The 21,370-nt window shown below is 47.0% G+C and overlaps 1 protein-coding gene across 1 annotated transcript; it reads left to right on the plus strand.

Moving 5' to 3' along the window:
• Window positions 1-141: 141 nt before the first annotated feature.
• Window positions 142-18,555, plus strand: cdc42 (cell division cycle 42). The gene is made up of 6 exons (XM_015974343.3): window positions 142-271; window positions 8,516-8,656; window positions 9,651-9,723; window positions 10,835-10,944; window positions 11,576-11,773; window positions 18,319-18,555. Exons 2-6 carry the CDS (start codon window positions 8,552-8,554, stop codon window positions 18,406-18,408), a joined length of 576 nt encoding a protein of 191 aa, XP_015829829.1. The 5' UTR covers window positions 142-271; window positions 8,516-8,551; the 3' UTR covers window positions 18,409-18,555.
• Window positions 18,556-21,370: the final 2,815 nt, after the last annotated feature.

Genomic DNA, 21,370 nt, shown 5'->3' on the forward strand with positions numbered 1-21,370 from the left:
TGTCTAAGTGTAAGAAGGTCTCTGAGCGACACTTCCAGCTGGTGACGGTGTGACGGAGCACTGCTCCACGTACACAGGTGCACATGTTAGTAAATGAATAAATGAAGCAGAACTCGGGCTCGTAGCTGAAGGCAGACTCGGTGAAGGGAGTTGTTTCAGCGGGATGACGTAATACCTCAGTACGTACGCAGCGTGCCCCTGTTCAGTTGACTGGGAAACCCCGAGCGCGAAGCTGCCAACGCCCGGCGGAGCAACTCACCTAAGTCCCACGGTAGGTTCGTTAATTTTGTCTGGTTTGTGCGGGTTTAACGTGACGGTGTTCGTGGTTTGGTCTGGCGCGTGTCTCATGTTTGTGTTCTGTATGAGCAACTGGGATGGATTCCCTCATTCAGCCATGACATCCGTTAGGAGTGGCTGAGCCATTTTAGCCCGCCAGCTAATGGAGGAGGATGGTATATTTAGCCTGCAGCTCACAGCGGCAGCATTATCTCAACCGTTCCCGGAGTCCTGCTGTCTCTGGCGTTTAGAGGTGACTGGATTTATTAGTTTTAAGTTACAAAAGTTTTTACAGCTGGCCTGGTTGCAACGGAGCAGCTGGGTACGGAGCAGAGTGTTTTCAGGGTTATTGTTCAGGTAAAAGCTTGAAGAAGGCTGTAAAGCAAAATATCGATGGGTTGAAAACAATCACGAGACCAAGCCGCCGCGAGTTTCTAGTTCTGGTAGCCGGCATGAAGCGGGCCTGGTCGGGCCGGAGTGTGAGCTACTACTGGGGCTACTAGCACGCCGCTGTCTGCGTTTAAAGCTAGCAGGAGTGCGCAGGGGCAGGTGGTTTCAGCTGCCTGATGGGTCCATCCTGACTGGGACACGACGTGGTCGGTGCTAGGAAATATTCACTGGTGTCGAGCCAGCCTCCAGTTTGTTTTCTGTTCCCCGTCTATTCAAGTTATTACGGGAATGGATGTGGAAACTGGATTTCAAAATAAAATTCAACTTCGAGTGAATTATCAGATATTAAGAACAACAAATAATTTAGGCCTGTTCACTATTGGCGCCCTGTCAATATCAAGGCAATCTTGTTTTGGATTTCAAAGTAAAAGCCCTGTAAATTTACATTTTTGAACTACTCTTTCAATGACTTCAGAATGCTCTTAAAAGCAAAAGTCATATTTCCAAAGAGTAGTTGCATTTTGTCAGAAGTTGAATTTTATTTTGAAATCTGGTTTCCACATCCATTCCCGTAATAATTTGAGTAGACGGGGAACAGAAAACAAACTGGAGGCTGGCTTGACACCAGTAAATATTCGGGCCAGTTTCTATCCCAGAAGCAGCTTTCGACCCGTTTCAGATGGATGCTGTTTTCCAGGGCTGATGCTCTTCAGGGTTTGTTTTGGGAATTTCTATTAGTTGAGGAAATGCAGCGTTGGTGGTGCCAGACACAACTTTGGAAGCATAACCAGCTTCATCAGGCTGCCCATCAGCTTATTATCGGGCCATTCAGCTGGCCTAGAAACACATGCGTGGATCAGGTCTGGAGCTGTTGATGCAGCTGCAGCCAGAGCCTTGTTTCTCTTCAACCGGCCTCATAATCGTCCTAATTCTGATGGAGTCATTTTATCTGGGATTGTTTATTAATCACCAAAAGGACAGCTTAGCACGGTTCTCTACATAAACGTCCTTTTGCGTGGTGCATCATGAGGCACTGACCTGGCTCCAGTTTTGGTCAACAGGAGTGAGGAGTCTGGGATTCAGCCTCCTCCTGGGAAAATATCCCCCTGGGTTTACTGCTCATTCCAATCTATAAATCAAAGCCAAACATAAACGAGATTATCTTAGTAATACAGCTAGAGTCCTAGCTTTCAAGTGATGTGTAACATGTACACGGAACAAGAGGTTTGCAATGTCCCATCTGAAGGACGTATTCATAGGTTTAAAACACTTTGCTCCTTAAAAACAACAGCGAAGGGCTTAGCCAATCGCAGATGTTTGAACAAGTTGTCCAATCGCCCTACCTAGCCTGAAGTGTGATTGTGGAAAAGGACAGGCATCTTCTCGTGGCTGTTTGATGTTTTAGAGGCTGAAGCTCTGCTGTCTCACTGGAGACTAGAGGTACAAGCCCCACGTCAGCCAAAGGTTTGAAGCCAGGAACTATTTCTCCCAAGGAAGTGATCACAAGTCAGAACATTCCCTGATAGGATTGAGGAGTTTCCTGATTCTGCTAGAACCCCTGGTGCACCAGTGGTTCACCTGTAGTCATCAAGGCTTTGGTTGAAACTTTGTCCACTCCGCTTCCATGGCTTTTTTCAGAATGAAGCCAATGAACTCGTTCAGCAGGAGAGAACAGCTAATTAATGTGTTCACATGCCATCAAGTGGTCAAGGGTGTGAGTCCATTACTCTGATCAGTTACAGGCAGTTGACTTTAAGACTTGAAATAAAACAGCCAGACAAAAGATATGCAGCTTCTGGTGTTGTGGTCCAACCTGGTAGTGTCCTACTCCAAACGATAATCTGCTTTGTTAGATACTCACATTTATGAAGAATTGTTTTATTTACTCCAATCAGAGCAGAGCGATGGAACAGTAGCAGTATAGATTTCCAAATAGCTTTTCCTCTGTATGAAAGAGGGTTGATGGAAACTTCAATGTAAAGATGATGAACAGCCAATCATATGAAGTGTTGCTCCACACTGGACCAATCCTTGGCTGGAAAAGAGCCACGCTGTCGCAGCCATATGTGCTAACGGCTAATTGTTGTGCAGCTGTTGCCTCTTTTCTCTGGTAACAAGAAAATAATATAATAAATGGGCACCCATCAACTGTTGTTTGTGACGTTTTAGTGTGCAGATAAAGACGGAAACATCTAGATACCGGCCATGGCCTGACTGTCACCTCAACATATCAGCAATAAAAAAACCATATCAGATCATCTTTGAACATGCTTGGTTTTTCTGTCTTTAATCCTTAGCTTTTATTTCTTATTAAATAAACTAAAACAAGCTTTTATTTTCCAATGCCTGTTCTAATATTTAACATTAATAGAAGAATATAGGGCTGCACGATATCAGGAAAACCTGCGATATTCGATAACAGTGCTTAATATTGCAATTTCGATATTACTCACGATAAATGAACAAATACTAAAGTATGCAGTGTTGATGTCGTCTGGCGTGTGACGTCTGCTCTGGGTTCAAAGCAAACAAAAACTAATGCATGAATTCCATTACAACATAACATTTTTATTACTACTGTATTAGCAGCTGCACCCGCTACCGTATTAGCAGCTGCACCCGCTACTGTATTAGCAGCTGCACCCGATACCGTATTAGCAGCTGCACCCGCTACTGTATTAGCAGCCGCACCTGCTACTGTATTAGCAGCTGCACCCGCTACTGTATTAGCAGCCGCACCCGCTACCGTATTAGCAGCTGCACCCGCTACTGTATTAGCAGCTGCACCCGATACCGTATTAGCAGCTGCACCCGCTACTGTATTAGCAGCCGCACCTGCTACTGTATTAGCAGCTGCACCCGCTACTGTATTAGCAGCTGCACCCGCTACTGTATTAGCAGCCGCACCTGCTACTGTATTAGCAGCTGCACCCGCTACTGTATTAGCAGCTGCACCCGCTACCGTATTAGCAGCTGCACCCGCTACTGTATTAGCAGCTGCACCCGATACCGTATTAGCAGCTGCACCCGCTACTGTATTAGCAGCCGCACCTGCTACTGTATTAGCAGCTGCACCCGCTACTGTATTAGCAGCTGCACCCGCTACCGTATTAGCAGCCGCACCTGCTACTGTATTAGCAGCCGCACCCGCTACCGTATTAGCAGCTGCACCCGCTACTGTATTAGCAGCCGCACCTGCTACTGTATTAGCAGCTGCACCTGCTACTGTATTAGCGGCTGCACCCGCTACTGTATTAGCGGCTGCACCCGCTACTGTATTAGCGGCTGCACCCGCTACTGTATTAGCGGCTGCACCCGCTACTGTATTAGCAACTGCACCCGCTACTGTATTAGCGGCTGCACCCGCTACCGTATTAGCAGCTGCACCCGCTACTGTATTAGCAGCTGCACCTGCTACTGTATTAGCAGCTGCACCTGCTACTGTATTAGCGGCTGCACCCGCTACTGTATTAGCGGCTGCACCCGCTACTGTATTAGCGGCTGCACCCGCTACTGTATTAGCGGCTGCACCCGCTACTGTATTAGCAGCTGCACCCGCTACTGTATTAGCGGCTGCACCCGCTACTGTATTAGCGGCTGCACCCGCTACTGTATTAGCAACTGCACCCGCTACTGTATTAGCGGCTGCACCCGCTACCGTATTAGCGGCTGCACCCGCTACCGTATTAGCGGCTGCACCCGCTACCGTATTAGCAGCTGCACCCGCTACCGTATTAGCAGCTGCACCCGCTACCGTATTAGCAGCTGCACCCGCTACTGTATTAGCAGCTGCACCCGCTACTGTATTAGCAGCTACACCTGCTACTGCATTAGCAGCTACACCTGCTACTGTATTAGCAGCTGCACCCGCTACTGTATTAGCAGCTGCACCCGCTACTGTATTAGCAGCTGTACCCGCTACTGTATTAGCAGCTGCGCCTGCTACTGTATTAGCAGCTGCACCCGCTACTGTATTAGCGGCTGCACCCGTTACTGTATTAGCGGCTGTACCTGCTACTGTATTAGCAGCTGCACCCGCTACTGTATTAGCAGCTGCACCCGCTACTGTATTAGCGGCTGCACCCGCTACTGTATTAGCAGCTGCACCCGCTACTGTATTAGCAGCTGCACCCGCTACTGTATTAGCGGCTGCACCCGTTACTGTATTAGCAGCTGCACCTGCTACTGTATTAGCAGCCGCACCTGCTACTGTATTAGCAGCTGCACCTGCTACTGTATTAGCGGCTGCACCCGCTACCGTATTAGCGGCTGCACCCGCTACCGTATTAGCAGCTGCACCCGCTACCGTATTAGCAGCTGCACCCGCTACTGTATTAGCAGCTGCACCCGCTACTGTATTAGCAGCTGCACCCGCTACTGTATTAGCAGCCGCACCTGCTACTGTATTAGCAGCTGCACCTGCTACTGTATTAGCAGCTGCACCCGCTACTGTATTAGCAGCTGCACCTGCTACTGTATTAGCAGCTGCACCCGCTACTGCATTAGCAGCTGCACCTGCTACTGTATTAGCAGCAAAACAACAAACTGCATGTATGCAGTTTCTCAGTGACTTTAAAACATCACCTCCACCATAAAACTTTTTCTGATGCTCCAAATACAGAAATACATCCCTTACCAGGGTATTTGAATAAATCGTTTAAATGTTAAATAATAGTTAACATCACTTAAATGCAACAGCAAATTCTCTCATTGCTACTGAGCATTTTCTCCACTGATGTGGTTATGATATAAGGCTGTTGCTGTAACTGGGAAGTGAACTGTGCTGGGCCAAACTAGGAGAATATTAAGATTTTCTGATGGAAAGAGAAAAACAATTGTCTACCTTTCAGAAGAGGAACTGGCAAAAACTACATGGAAAATATGTGAAAACGTTTGTTTTTAACTAGGGTTGTCATGGTGTGAAAATGTAACCTCACGGTTATCGTGACCAAAATTACCACGGTTTTTCGGTATTATCGTGGTATTTTTTTTAAACGTGCCACATTTTCACACAATTACATAAACCCTGTATGTCAGGAAATATTGTCCTCAGTTTGTGTCTAAATTTTGCCTAAAATGTGTTATTTTGTTATTATGTTGTTTATTTGTTTACACTTTCCCCTTTAGTCTTTAAAATACCAATATTTGCCCATAACTTCTTATTTTATGTCTGTTTGATGTCATCATTTAAAAATATTAGATCAGATGATACTCAGTACTCAAGTAGACTTCTAATCAGATACTTTTTTACCCTTACTTGAGTAATAAACCCTATATCAGGAGAATATTGTCCTCGGTTTGTGTCCTTCCAGTGAGCTTTGCAGATGTGGGAAAATGTCATCAGGCAGTAATCGTTGTTAAATTCATAATTATTCTCGGAGAGAGACCAACTCTTATCGGCCCCTGGGAGCCCCGTAATGCATAGCGTCATTTCAACATGGGGGTGTCCGCGACACGGTTTATATGCAGGTAGCGGCGCTACGGCTGCTTTATATAGCCACTCGTTGCATTCTCCCTCAACCCAAATCCTCGGATCACGCATTTTAGCTAAAACGCTAACGTTAGCTTGCCTTGCGTTGACTGTAGAGTTGTGGGTGATGGTCACGCAGATGTGTCATGAGATTTGAAGCGTTGCTGCCTTTCACAGACACTTTTTCTGCACGTGCTGCAAACAGGATAGCCGTCTTCTATCAACTGTCCCTCAGCATTCTTCAAATATCCCAAGAAATGCCCGTACTTCCCACTTTGTCTTCTTTGAGGGATAATAAATGTCCAGAGTGCTGCCATCTCCTCCTCTGGCCATTATTTCAGCTTTAGCTTAAAGAAAGTTTTGGTTGTAAACAACAAAGTGCGCATGTGCCGCTGGCAACTTCAGCAGATGATACGGTGGCTGGTAAGGGTCACCGCGCCTACACCGCAGCCACGGTAATCCACCGAGATAATATAGTTTTTTTTTAAAACAAGACTGTTATTACTATTGTCAACTTTTTTACCGGGGTTTACCGCTACACCGGTTACCGTGACAACCCTAGCCCTGACACGCTTTCAGATGTTCTCATGGTGCAGCTGTGTTCTCCAGAGATCAAGGACTAGGACCCAAATGAGGCTGTAATGCTTTGGCACAAAGACGGTGTCACAAGCAGGAGGCCAGACTTCATGGACAGAGAAAACAAGGAGTCTGACTAGATTTCAATGAAAGAGTTCATAAAAACATCTCTAAAAATAAATAAATAGTAAAAATGACAAAAGAGTTGTTTTTCTCATTTATTGATGTTTTAACTAGTTTGTCACTCTGTTTGGAATCAACATAATATAGAATAACATGCTTTAGGTAGATCTAAATCATTTAGGATTTTGGCCGGTAAGAAATATGCTTGGCTGGTAGATTTTCATCATCTACCAGCTGGTTAATACTAAGTGTTACATAATCCCTGCAATAAAAAGTTCCAATCTTCTGGTTCAAGGTACCCAAAGATCCATAAGATTGATCTCATATTTACTATGGAATCTCATGTCTTATGGCTCATTAAACAGATGTAAATTAACCCTTTACAGTGTCTAAAGTTTCAATTTGACACGGAGAAAATCATCCTGCTGTGTTTTATGATCCTGCTTCAAATGCAGGATGAGGTGGGACGTATTCATCGTCTCCGGTTCTGATCCACCACAGGAAACTGGTGCTTGACGAGTGCTGAACCGAGCCAAACTGTCTTTTTCTGACTAACGAGAAGTACAACCACATGGCCCACATGCTACTTTGCTAGCACACACTGTTCAGATCACGTGGACGTTGCATGCTGGATCTGGGTGCTGATGGATAGAATTACTGGAATGGAATTTAAAGAGGATCCTACTGCTGATATCGGAGAGTTCTGATGCAGTCCACTAGCGCTTTTGGGCCGATATCACTATCGGAACGGGGCATCCCTTTTAGGGATGTGAATCTCAGAGCAACTCACGATTTGATTCGATTCCGATTCTCGGGGTGCTCGATTTAAATCTATTCAGAATCAGTATTAACAAAGAGTGTCGGCTCCAGGATGAACTCCTTTGTTGAAGTTAGTTAAAGCTATGGGACATTTTTATTTTACTATAAACCGGTCATGCCAAAAAAAAGCTAATTTACAACTAAAGTGATTCTAAAACTAAACAGAAACAATCTTTTGACCAAAAGGCAACATTTATTTTTGCTTACCTTGTTAAATATAACAAATCTGTAGTTACCTAACAGTAACTTTGAAGGTAATACGGTCAAATACTTTTCAAGTATGTGTAGAAACAAGTTTAACATTTGAGTCCTCAGCCTGTTTAAAAGAAGTACCTTAGATTTCTTACAAAGGAAAATGTGTTCTCTCGTTTATCAATAACTTAAAATAAACACATGAGTCATCCTGAGTACTCGCTTATCAACTTAGAAAATAAATATGAGAATATCTCAACTCTCTGAGTAGGGACAACATCGTATTCTAGCTTATCAGCAGATTCAAACATAAATCATCTGAATGTATGGGACCACAAAAGTAAACGGAGGACTGACTCTCCTAACGAAGATCAGAAAACAGACAAAAGTGCATCTGAAACCTGTAACATGCCAAACATTTGAGTTCCTGGAATCGATTCTGAATCTTCATAAATAAGAATCCCGGTTCAGACTTGAATCGATGTTTTTCAGCACCTCTAGTCCCTATTCTTGTTATGCTGTTTGTTGTTCTTATGTCCTCTTGTACGGATTTGTCCCCAACAGCAGGTACAGGTCTCACCACGTTTGTGCATCCCTGCTGACCGAGACCTGATGTGCGGTGAGCGTTTTAAAGTAATGGATGTTCCTGTGTTGGTTCTTCTCTTCCAGATCTTGGATGAGTAGTGCAGACTGTAAAACACAGCTATGCAGACCATCAAATGTGTTGTCGTTGGAGATGGAGCCGTGGGTAAAACCTGCCTGCTCATCTCCTACACGACAAACAAGTTTCCCTCTGAATACGTACCCACGGTATGTGTGTGACCACCCTCCCTAACACTCTCTGTAGGCTTAGCTCAAAGTAGAACAGTTCTGAAATGTTGAGTCTTTCATTGTAAATTAGATGTTTAATGTGGTTTTGTGTTGTAAATAGCTAAAGCTGCTCGATACTGGAACTAATCAAGCTTTTGTTAACCTGCATAGCACAATATCAAGAGTTTTTAAAATGTTATTTTCACACAAGAGCCAAGATTTCCCAGTAAAGCTAAAACTGATAGAAATGAGCCAGCTAGCAGCTGTAGCTAGCTGTGAGCGGGCAGCTCGTGTCTGGCGGGGGGGGGGGGGGGGGGGGGAGTGGTTGCACTGAGGAAATAAATAATTGTTTTTGTTGTATACATTTCTCTGTTGTTGCTAGAAACCGTCTTCCATTTAGGTTCTCTTCTGTAATGCTTGACGGGTTTTTTAAACAAACCTCCTTTAATAATCCAAAAATGTATGAAATATGCTTCTGATATTTCAAACGTAAAGTAGCATAGACCATCAAATGCATGTTTCCCTTTCTGAAACTTCAGGGTAAGTTAACCGGAACTATCCGGCACGCGTGTGTCCACTTCAGCGAACGGGCCGGTATCAGGTAGGTGCTTGGAAAGGCCCAGCTGAGCTGAACCTTTGGTTACCTCACTCTGATTGGTTGGCTCTCTGAAGAAAATGACATCAGCAGATGAAATCGCCGTTACTGAACTCGTGGCAGAGTACGGGGCTTTGTTGCCTCACAGAGCGCTGTAAAAAACGGAGCCTTTTCTGATCATCAAACGCCACATTTTACACCATGCAGCTGCTGTCGTCCTCCAGATGGATGAAAAAAACCTGTCATTGTGCACAGAGCTGGTTCTGTCTGGCTGAGAGGGCTGGGCCTAATTCCCCCTCCCAGAACTTACCCTGAGGTTCCAACAATGGAAACGCGCCTGAAGATGGACCACACTAGTTGTGGTGTGTGAGCGTAACCGGTGTTTACCTTGTGTCCCAGGTGTTTGATAACTACGCTGTAACGGTCATGATCGGAGGGGAGCCCTACACCCTGGGCTTGTTTGATACAGCAGGTATGGTCTTCCTCTTGTATCGTGACACAAACATGTGACATTATCACAGTCAGGAGTTTAGGCCAGGGCGGGACACCGTCGTGTCCAAATAAAGATGAAGTTGCCCTCCTTTCTTTTCTCTTCACAAAAAACACATTCAGACCAAATGGCCAGCACACGGCTGTAACTCTACAGTGTGACACGATACACGCATGAAGTCCGTGAACAACCCCAATGGCTGCCAACGTCTGAACATTTCCATGCGGGGAGGGCCCTTTGGGTGCGGACAGATACCATGTAATCTTATTATTCTCCAAGTGCATGTGCTGCTGTGATGAGGGGATGGCCCACTGTGGGATTATTAATCTATTCTGTTCTATTCAAAACATTCCCAGTGGGAAAACATATGTTTGAGGAAGTTTGGCCTTCCCAGGCTTCCGTGCCAGTTGCCTGGTTACAGAGGAGGGTTTGGTCCCTCAAACAGGTGAAGGGTTTAAATTCACCGCGTCACCAGCTAATGTAGGGGAGGGAACCCCGGCTGGCTGTCGCTGGGAGCAGCGAGGACCTGTGGCTGATGAGTGAAAACAAAAGCTGCGTGGAAATCGGCTGGCGACACGGCGGCGTTTGTAAACAACAGCGTGTCCTGTCGGTGGTGCAGCTCACAGAGAACCGGGCCTGCCCACCCACCCCATCGGTCGCAGGCTCCGCCCACCTCACAGCCAGAGCGGAGAGAAGCTTGTTATACAGGGGTGTGTGTGTGTTCAGTAGCTAATACTAGAATTAATATAATCTTACTTTTTCTCGTAAACCCGACGGCCTCTCGGCGCCCTACTCACTGTGTGTGACGCGCGATGAGGGAGCGGCGGCGCTGGTTCAGCAGGAGATGTTGGAGGTGTGGCGTGAGCGTGTGAAGAGGGTCAAATGCGTGAGCGTGGGCAGCCCTTAACCCCCCAGCAGCAGACTAGTGGACAGCAGCAGACATCTTTGATCTGAGCCTTAGAGAGGACGGCGTCCATGTTTTAGGTGTTCTGTAGGTCCGTGCAGACTGGAAGGACAACAGTCGTGGTGCAGACTTGGTTTTAGGGTCTGTTTATCATTTTTGTTGTTAAAGCGTCATTTTTATGTCCTGCAGGTCAGGAGGACTACGACAGGTTACGTCCTCTGAGTTATCCCCAGACAGATGTGTTCCTGGTCTGTTTTTCAGTCGTGTCCCCGTCCTCCTTTGAAAATGTCAAAGAGAAGGTAAGCATGCACTCTGTAAGCTGTGGGCTGAGGCCCTCCAGCCCGGTCTAAATGCAGTCCTACATATCAGACTAGCGGCGCACCACCACCGGTTCACACGGCTGCAGGAGACACAGGTCCCCGAAAACCCAACAGGTCAAAACGACGAGAGCAGTCACTCCGAGTGAAACCAGCAGATGAAACATGGTGATGTTAAAGATCTCTTCCACCGTGTCTACAAACTGCACCAGAGCAGGGAGCTGGTTCTGGATCGGCGTTGATCAGCCCTCCACCCTGTTTCTGCGTTAGGTTAGGGGCGCAGGCCAGAGCGTCTGGTTAGTAGACCCGAGTGTGGAGGATAAACCAGGGCCAGCCCACATAGGGGTCTGTTGGTGATTAATACATCCTAGAGGAACCCAGAAGTGGTGTACAACGTTCTTGTTGTCTCTTGGTTGGTAGATAGTCCTTCAGTTCTAGCTGTAAACCTGTCTGAGGAGCTGCACATGTCCAACCCAGCAGGCCCTGATCTAGGCCTTCAGACTGAGGCGGTCCGCTTCATTAAGGAGGACAGAATACTGGATGCTTGTTCTACAACATAAACTTGTCTTTACTCAGATGAGTCGGTGTAACCACATGCTGTTTGTTCATCTAGTGGGTCCCAGAGATCACCCACCACTGTCCAAAGACGCCCTTCCTCCTAGTCGGGACCCAGATTGACCTGCGGGACGACCCGTCCACTATAGAGAAGCTGGCCAAGAACAAGCAGAAGCCCATCACACCAGAGATGGCCGAGAAGCTGGCTAGAGACCTCAAGGCTGTCAAATACGTTGAGTGCTCAGCCCTCACACAGGTAACTACGCTTCCCAGTGTCTCACACACACACACACACACACACACACACACACACACACACACACACACACACACACACACACACACACACACACACACACACACACACACACACACACACTGTGTGGCTGAAACATCAAGGGCAAGAAATAAGAACATGGAGGAAAGAGGAGCGTGTCTGCTGGTGCTGCTTGTTAGAACACGTCTGGGATGGGACCGGTTCTGCAGCTGTACCAGTACTGTGTAGCTGCCGGGCCAGGGTTCAGGGTGCTGGTGCTGAGAGAGAGCCGGCCTGATGCCACAAGATCATGTTCCAGTGATTATAGGAAGCCTGTAGCCTGATTTCTCCGGCGGTGCGAGGGCTCACGGAGGCCCACATGTTTAACCGTCTGTCACCACCAGCTTGTGATTGGTCGGGACGCTGCTTCCTTTAACTTTGTCCACAGCGCCGCCATCACCCCTCTCAAAAAATGAAGGTGTCGAATGTTCCCTACTGCCAACAGAATGACCGCGAGACTGCGAGGGCATCAGGCTATTTGCTGGTCCCGTCTGATAGGTGCCATGGATGCTACATGATGACCGTGGATTTAGAAGATGCTTGTTTTCTGTTGGCAGCAGAAGTTACTTTAGGGTCGGTTAGTAATGTAGCGTAACAGACTGCAAACTCCTCCCACCCTGATGATGTCATCACAGCAGACGTGAAGAACACGGAGCAGTGAAACGGCTGAGTTTAGCGAGCTTCATGTCCTCCTTCCACCACGACAGCAGGAGCAGCGAACGCGGTCATGTGGTCAGCAGCAGCTGCACGGGGAGCAGGCTCCGCTGTGATGTCATAGATGACGCGTCTGATTGGTAGTTGTTTTAATTACAACCTAATAAATCAGATTACATGACTCACATAATCCGTGATCATTGGAATTGAGGTACAACGTGTAGGTATACGTGTGTTATGGGTGTAAGGCCGTTAGAAAACAACCCGTCGTTCACGGACCCATGAGGTGAGTGGAGGGGGAGGAGCCTAAGGCTCCCTGTAGCATCAGAACAAACGGGGAATAAGCGGTAGTGGTTTTGCAGCAAGAGGTGGAGGTTTTCAGGTTGACGTCTCGTGTGAAGCTCTGAGGATTAGACCCGGCCCACACTACCCCCTCTGGGTGGAGGATGGGTTTTTCTGGCGTGCTCCGAGAACATTGGTGCTGCTGAGGCATGACCTTCACCTCTAGCTCTGCCCCTTCCTTCCTTCCTTCCTTCTCCATGTTCCAATAGGCTGTAGAGCTGTACGTGTCATTTCCTGTTTCCTGCAGCTAGTCTTACAGTCCATTTCCTCTTCTCCATGTCTCACCGAGCAGCCATCTTTGATCAGGGTTCCCGCGGGGTCTCAAAAGCATTGAATTTAGGAATTTGGAAATAATACCTTCAAAAGTCTTTAATTCTGACAACTGGGTGTTAAAATGTGGGCTGTATGTAATTTGTCCGTGCTGTATTTGTCCTCTTAAGTTTCGTTTGTCAACCTTTTTAATGAAATAACGAGTGGAGGAACCGACAGCAGTGATGGTACACATACCACAGCCCTCCAGCAGAGCAGAAGCAGGACACCTCAGCAGACCACGAGGAAGGCTGACTCACGCCCAGGGCGGGGCGCCAGGACTCCGGACCTCTTTGGAACTGAGTGGAAACATTCGGTAAACGTCTCAGTGGGCCTCCGCGGGTCACATGACTGATTCCATCATGAGCGGAGGAGACGTTTAGCTAAAGTAGCAGCAGCTAAACAAAACAGCAGCCACAGCAACAGTCAGGAGTAGCAGCATTCAGCAAAGCCCCTCATGGTGCCGGGCGTCACCCGGAGAGCTGTGACTGAAACCGTTAACCTGAGTCCATCACCTTCCAAACACCGGAGGAGTCTGAGCAGGGGTGCTGCTGCTGACATGAAGGCTGGTTTATACAGAGAAACCTTTAAATGGTTTGTTATCCTCTAAAAAAGTGGTGTTAAGATCCCGCCACTGTTACAGTAGCAGTAGAAGTGTGTGTTGTACCTTAAACACGTGTTATACGTTAGCTAAAGCTCACACCGCTCTGCTGCTGCGGGCTGTGAGATACTTACAGACGTGGTCTTAAACGTCCTGAACTTGACCTGTAGGAACCGGGGCGGTGATGAGCTGGACTCGGTTTTCAGATCTACGTCAGGACGCCCGTGGGCGGGGTCGTTCCGGCCTTCATCGCTGTGACTGGGTGGTTTCTAGCGTGTCTGGAACGATGAGTCCTTCAACAGAATAGTGGACCACTAAAGCCAGTTACCATCTCACCATCGACTTTCCTCATCCATCCTTTATCTGTTTGCTAATCGCTGTGCTGTTCTCTTTCCTCTCCTGTCTCTGTAGCAAGCACTGAAGAATGTTATGATGGGGCTATGCTAGCTGCCCTTGAGCCGCCTGAAACACAAAGAAAGAGGAAATGCTGTCTGTTTTACTGACTCCATGCTTTTGTCCTCTGCTCCATCGTCCTGTTCCTTCACACCTTGCCTCCTGTCGCTGTAGCGCCCGTCACTAAGTAGGTGTAGTAGTTAGGCTGCAGCCTGCGTGTGCTCCATGGCCGTGTCCCACTCACCCGGTGTGGACTTCTGCTGGAGCAGGTCTGTCCTGCTGCCCCGTCCCAGGAAAGCCACGGGAGTCGAAGCTTAAGGTTGTTGGACGTCTGGGCTTTCCTGTTTTTCCTCCACTTCCTCTTTCGTTTGCCTTTGAGTTCAGTAGCACTTTGCCCTCGGTGGTGCATGATATCACGTCATCACTTGTTGTAGCTTCATGAATGTGTTCAGACACCTTCTCTGCTTGTTTTGGCTCCCGTCTTTTTCTGTTACACTCCTCTGAACGTTGCCATGCACCCTTTTCTTCAGTTACAAGGACTTTCAGCCATTCTGAAGTATGTTTGTGTTTAAAAAAAGACAAAGATTTCCTGTCTTCACCTTTTGTATTGTTATATTATTAATCCAGGACAAAGCACCGCCCATTTCTGTAGATGAAGCCAAAGCTGGGCAGTTCCCATCACCACTATCTTGGCCGTGTCGCATGTCTTGTTCCGGCCAAAACTGCTAAAAGAGGTGGAGCTGAACGTGTGGCATGAGCCCTAGCTCCGCTCCCGTGCCACGCTCGGAGATTAGCTGTATGCTAACTTGAAGCTAACAGATGTTTTTGGGTGTTTTTAGTGAGAGAAACTTCAAACTTAAGGAGCATCAAAGTCAAAGAGCTGCAGAGCTTCTGTAGTCTCCACCAGAGAGCTCCACTGGTGACCAGCACCACCAGTCTCACATGGCAGCCATGCAGCTGGCAGGAAGCAGGACACGGAGGTCACGGCCGAACGCCCGCCTCGCTTAACAATATTTAGTAGTACTACAAAAAGCACAATCCAGACTCTTCTCATGCATCGTTCCACAAATGTGGAATGACCTTCCAAGCACTACCAGAACAGGAGCTTCCTTTTCAAATTTCAAGAAACTCCTGAAGACCCTGCTCTTCAGAGAGCATCTTCTAAACTAGCCCCCTCCCTGCACCCGTCTCCCCTCTCTACCGTCCACTCCTTGTTCCCTCCTCTCCATGATTGATGTCAATGTTGTTGTTGTTGTTGTTGTTGTTAGCCTCAAGGGCAACATGCCGATTATCACTTGTAAGTCGCTTTGGACAAAAGCGTCTGCTAAACACATAAACATAAACAATCTGTAAATATGGTTTTACCAAACACAAAAGATGTTATTTCAGTAAACGTCTCACCTAAACAGACACTGTTCATCTCAGAACAACCCACCGGGGTCACATTTGTGACAAACGGGTAAAACCGGGGCACTGAGTAGGCATGCTGTGCTGTGTGACCTGTTCTGGTTCAGCTGGGATCCGAGCAACACGGCTGTCGTGGTTTCTGAAGAGAACTCTTCCAGGACTTGGTGTAATCAAGCTCCGCCACGGAGGTGGAGGGTTTGGAAAATACACCTGACCACGTAACGATTGTGTGATGTCACTACTGCATAGTACACGTTATTACCAGATGTGGTTAGAGTCACTAGCAGGCTACACAAACCCTTTTATTTTAACTATTTTAGTATTTGAATTAGGGATGTGTATTGGTGAAATTCTGGTGATACGATACTTATCACGATATATTCAGTCGGACAATTATAGTGATTTTTTTTAGACTAAAATTATTGTAGGAAAATTCAATAAATGGTCCAAACTGATACTTAACACGATTAACATGAGGTATCTGAACTATAATAGAGGGATTTACATTTCAGTGGTGGAAACTAACGCCATTGCACCCTACTGCTGACTAGCGGACGGCATTTGATTTGCACCAAAAGAAAAGAAAATACACAAATGTTTGCACGTAAATTCTTCCCAAAAAATCGATACACAGCTTTTGAACATCGATATAATATCGCAGGAAAAAATATCGCAATATATTGCTATATCGATATTTTCTTACATTCCTAATTTGAATATTCTATCAAATCCTCAAATATTCTATTTGCCGACCTTTCACGCTGAGGAAGTCATCGTCTGGTCCGTCTGTGCCAGAAGGAAGTGTCTGTAGAGTCCAGCTGCGGTGCTCACATTCAACAAAGCCTCCAGTCATCCATAAAACCACTGTGTGTTTCAGCGCTACGTTTCACATTTTAAATATTAATTTGGTGCGTTAAAAACGACCTAAAATGAATAATTAGACCTTTTAAAGCTCTGGGGAACCCTGAAGCAGTGCTATGTGAAATGCACAGAATTCAACGTTCTACATAGTCATACTTCCATGAGTAACACGAACACACACACAGGACACGACTGATGGGCGAACATCTAATAACGTGAGGCCGTCCCTGAAGCTAGCTGCTAATGCTAGCTCTGGCGCTCAATCAAATTGAATTATTCATAGTTTCTCCTAAACCTACACGACGATTCACCCTCCTGAGGACGGTAAACTGTTAAACCTGAAACGGTTCTGTGAACAGCGAGGCCCGGTTCCACAGGTTAACCAGTTCCAATACTAACCAGGAGGGGAAATATTCAAGAGGGTTTTAAGACCTCCCATTAGAACCAGTGACGCATGGCCTGCATGACCTGGAGGTCTCCTGTGTCGACCTCCACTCACACCATCCGAGCCTGAATGGAGCAAGCCCGACGGGTCCGGTCAGATCTGGGTCGATCAGTAATGTGAGCGTGATGAGTCGTGCTCAACACGAGGAGATGAGGACGCGTCACAACCCAGACACATGAATCCCTAGCAGTGGTACAGACGTGGGCCGGGTCTTGTTGGGGCTCTGCTGCCTTGCTGGAGGGTGCACGGGTTAAGACGGCTCTGAACAAAGAGGACGGTGTCTCGGCCTCCTCGTAAACTGTCATCAATGACTTCACGTTGTTGAATTCAACGTGAAGTCATTTGGGAGGGAGCCTTTGTTAACCTGAGTTTGATGTTTCTTGTTGTTTACGTCATTCATCTGCTCCTCCCCAGAGACACTGTGGACATAAGGTGATAAACGTCCAAATGTCTCCTAAGGACAGGTAGTGGGAGGGGGTGTGAAGGGGAGGTAGCTTTAATCAAATCTTAGTCAAGCCCAAAGCCTCCTGTTGTTGTTGTTGTTGTTGTTGTCAGCAGCAGCAAATGTAAACAAACATCCAGCTCTGTGTTTTAGTGTCTTCAGCAGCAGAGCCTGGTTTGTGCTTCTCACATTGGGGTTGGGGTTCTGTTCAATCAAAACAACAAACCAGGCCAAACCTGCTGTTAGTTATTTATCTTATTCTGTTGTTGAAGCTCAAGTTTAAAGTTGTTTGTTTAAGTAGGATTAAATAAGCTGTTAAAAGCACCTGAATGCAGGAAACGATCATCTGCTCACTAAAATGTTTCTGTGTGAGACCCCCAGACCATCACCTGATGTCCTCTCATCCTGTCTCCGTCCTCAGAGCCGAGGACAAGCCTGGGACATGTGGCTAACATGTCCCAGGCTTGTCTCCTCTCAGAGGAGCAGAAACCTGTTAGCAGAAGGTAAACAAAGGCTCTGCTGCTCTGAGTTAAGACTAAGTCAGGTGTGTCTGAGCAGGGACACGTAGAAAACATGCAGCTGCTCCCCCAGTTACACAGTACAGAGATTAGTCCTTATTAAACATTCTTAGTTGTTAAATAACTCGGCTGGATTATTTTCTTCCACCAAGGTCACCAGGTCGATGCTTTCAATCTGAAATGTCCAACATCGATTAGCTGTGTGTGTGTGTGCGCGTGCGTGTGTGTGTGCGCGTGCGTGTGTGTGTGCGTGATTCTGCGGTGATCCCTTTGGTCTGATGATGTAATGTAGTTGTATCCAGCTAAGCGTCATGCCCCGCCCCCTCCCTGACCGGGACAACAAAACTAGAGCCCTCCATCAGCTGATACTGGTGAGAAACTGCAGCAAACATCCTTCAGAGTGACTGAAATTCATTTGAAGAAGCTTTTTATCCACCTGGCTTTTTCTTTGAGCTGTGTGTGTGTGTGTGTGTACCTCCCTTATTGTTTGTTTGTTTGTGTGTTTGTTTACAGAAAGGCCTGAAGAATGTGTTTGATGAGGCCATATTGGCAGCACTGGAGCCCCCAGAGCCCAAGAAGAAACGTAAATGTGTGCTGCTATGAGGGGTTGCCGCCTTTTCACAGCACACACACACACACACACACACACACACACACACACACACACACACACACACACGCACCTGTTCTCCTTTCTCTGCTAAGGCTAGCTGACCACACTGACCTCCACAGTCGAGACTAGACAGACGTGGTCGACCAAGTTTCAGATAGTATCATCAGTAATAAGCTTCAGCCGTCTGTGGGCTTGGACTCCTCCCACCAGCAGGCCCAGTAGGAACATCCTGATCCAGCTGGAACCGACCCGATGGCATCGGCCTAATGCTCAGCTGTGTAGTTGTTTGGACCCCCCCCCCCCCCCCGCGCTTCTGTTCTCTGAGCACACTCACCACCACCGTTAGGTTTGTGTGGTGTCGTGGTGTATTTGCCAACATCCCTGTCTACCTGGACCGCAGACGAGTTGAGTGCACATAGGTGAGTTCAGACAGGATGGTCCAGTCTGGTGGGGGACGCCCCACTGATCCGGTTACCAGCAGGCTGTCCTCGTCTCCTGGTCTGGGAGGCACTGGTGGCTCTGCTGGTCTACCCATCTGCCTTTTGATGCAGGGAACTTAAACAGTGTTAGTAGAACAAGTGGTGTGGTCTCCATGGTTACCGGGACCAAGGATGGTGAACGCTGACATCACCCTCCATGCTGAGCAGACACAGACTGGGGGGGGTGTAGCGGAGCCTTGGTCTCTGGTCTAAATGATGAGTTTAACAGATGTAATTATAATGTTGATGTAGGCTCCAGATGTTTTTACCATTTCCTTTGTTTTTGTTTGTGTTTTTTATTATATATAAAATATATAAATATATAAAAGTTTTCTTTCACACTTTCACATGTAGGGGCTGAAACTCACCTGAGCTCTGACCTGCTAGTTCAAACCAAACATCTGTATGACTACTGGTGGATCAGAGTTGGGTCGGCATCAGGCCAAAGTCCGTAGAGTTATTATTACCTGTTGTTTTGGTGCAGAACCAAATGCTTTGTCTAAAGTCTTTGTATTCATTCTTTTCAGAAATATTAAACTAATACCTTAATTGCCTTTGAAATGGTTCCCTAGTCATGTATGGCTCCTGTGATTAACATAAATCTGATGACCCCGTGTACAGCTGGAGGATGCCTGGGGCCTCGCTCTACCTAAGCTCAGCACTGCTCCTACAAATGTGCTCCGGTGTTTCTGGATCACATCCCGCCTCCTATTCACACCTTCTGCCATAAATGGTCAATGCAAAGCTATATTAGTATTCTGCTAATAAATGAGGCAGCTGAACGGCGGTATTTCATTGGTACCCATGGTGACCAGGACAGCAATTGAAGCTCTGGAGTGCGGCGTGGACAAGGCCATCTTCTTGAGCCCCTATGTGCTAGAATGACCCTTCACAGCACTGTTTCCTCACCTTTTTGACCTCTGAGCCCCCTGAGCCGTTTTCTCGTACCTCGAGTACCTGGTGATGGAGAAACCAAAGCCTTCCACACCGCTGGACCAACATGAAGCTAATGGTTCAGTGTTGTGAACCATTTGAACCCAGTTAAGTGAGTGACACCTGCTGGCCAGACTTCAACCTAGCATCAGCACGGCACACTAAAGGCAAGTGTGTCCAAATCTGTCCGTTGTTGTCTTAAAATCTGAAGGTAGGTGTGTTACAGAGTGGCTGTCCCATCAGAAAATACTACAGCACTTTATTCTCGCCCTGGTCCCCGAAAGGCCTTGAAACGGCCCTGGGTGTGGGACTGAGCTGTGAAGGTTTTACGTGCTTTTTCATTACAAAGTTAAAACCACATAGTGAGATAAATCTATTTGTCTGTCCAGCACCTTCTCTCGGTCCTACAGAAACCTGCTGCCGGCGAGCCCCCGGAGCACAAGACAAGTGGTGCGCCCCGCAGCGCATCAGGCACAAAGACAGCACGAGAGGATGTGAGCCGACACAAATGGTCGCGTGTTAAATACATTTTTTGGGGTGCATGGCGACACTTGAGAATGTTACTGTGGCCGTGCGCGGGACGGAGCTTCCTGGAGCGAAACTACCATCAGCACTCTGCATCCTCTCCACTCAAAACAACCCCCGGGTAATCCACAGAAATACGTAGTACAAGAAAAACCAGGAGCTTTTTCGGCCTCCCCCTGGGTGTTTTAGTTCAGCTCCCCTTAGCTCCCCCTGCAGTTGGAACCCTGAACCACCTCCCTCTGAATTCAAGGCTGCCCCGAAACGTTTGGAAAAGTCACGTGGTCTTCTGCACAAGCAAGGCGTCGACGTCTTTGACAACACTTCTGATTTGAAAGATCGATACAAGAGTCGAGCGTAACCACGAGCACCGCTTCAGTCAGTGCTGGCGATGCCCCAGAAGTACAGCCTACGATCTCCTTACTGCTGAACCACATCTCACTTCCTGTCTGGCTCAGGGTCCAGACTCCATGTGGAAGCTTTCTGGAGCTCTGCATCTGGGTCAGCACCACAGCTAGTTTCATTGGTCTCTGTGATTTCTGATCCGTGTTAAACTGGATCTTATCCATTCTGCATTCAGTGTGAACGAAGCTTCAGGCCCTCTCAGAAGCAGCTGCAGCCCTGCTCCGAGTGTTTTAGGTGTTTCCCTGCTGCCATACACCTGATCTAAATGAACGCGGGATTAACAGGTTTCTGCAGCATGTGATGTCATCGTAAGAAGGTAATGAAACGTGAATCAGGCGGGCTGAAGCAGAGGCAACCCATGATAAAAGCCGGTTAATTATTTATTTGGTTAGGACGACCATGTGACCTAAGATCTATATAACAATATATTATGTTCTATTTATGTCAAAAAGACTTTTCGTACATTCTCATACACCAGATGAAATTCAGAAGGACAAATGTTCTAAAAATGAACATTTAACGTTCTAAACTCATTTAAGCACAAACCTTTGATGTTGTTTTATGTTGTGTTCATTCTCCACACAAAGCAACACAAATGAATAAAGATGAAGAT

This window comes from Nothobranchius furzeri, chromosome 3 (assembly GCF_043380555.1).
Source record: "Nothobranchius furzeri strain GRZ-AD chromosome 3, NfurGRZ-RIMD1, whole genome shotgun sequence".
In the NCBI taxonomy this organism is placed as follows: domain Eukaryota; kingdom Metazoa; phylum Chordata; class Actinopteri; order Cyprinodontiformes; family Nothobranchiidae; genus Nothobranchius; species Nothobranchius furzeri.

Coding starts and splice junctions, on each gene's coding strand:
- cdc42 (XM_015974343.3), top strand. CDS start 8,552: ATGCAGACCATCAAATGTGTTGTCGTTGGAGATGGAGCCGTGGGTAAA. Junction 10,945..11,575: donor TTGAAAATGTCAAAGAGAAG/GTAAGCATGCAC, acceptor TTGTTCATCTAG/TGGGTCCCAGAGATCACCCA. Junction 11,774..18,318: donor AGTGCTCAGCCCTCACACAG/GTAACTACGCTT, acceptor GTTTGTTTACAG/AAAGGCCTGAAGAATGTGTT.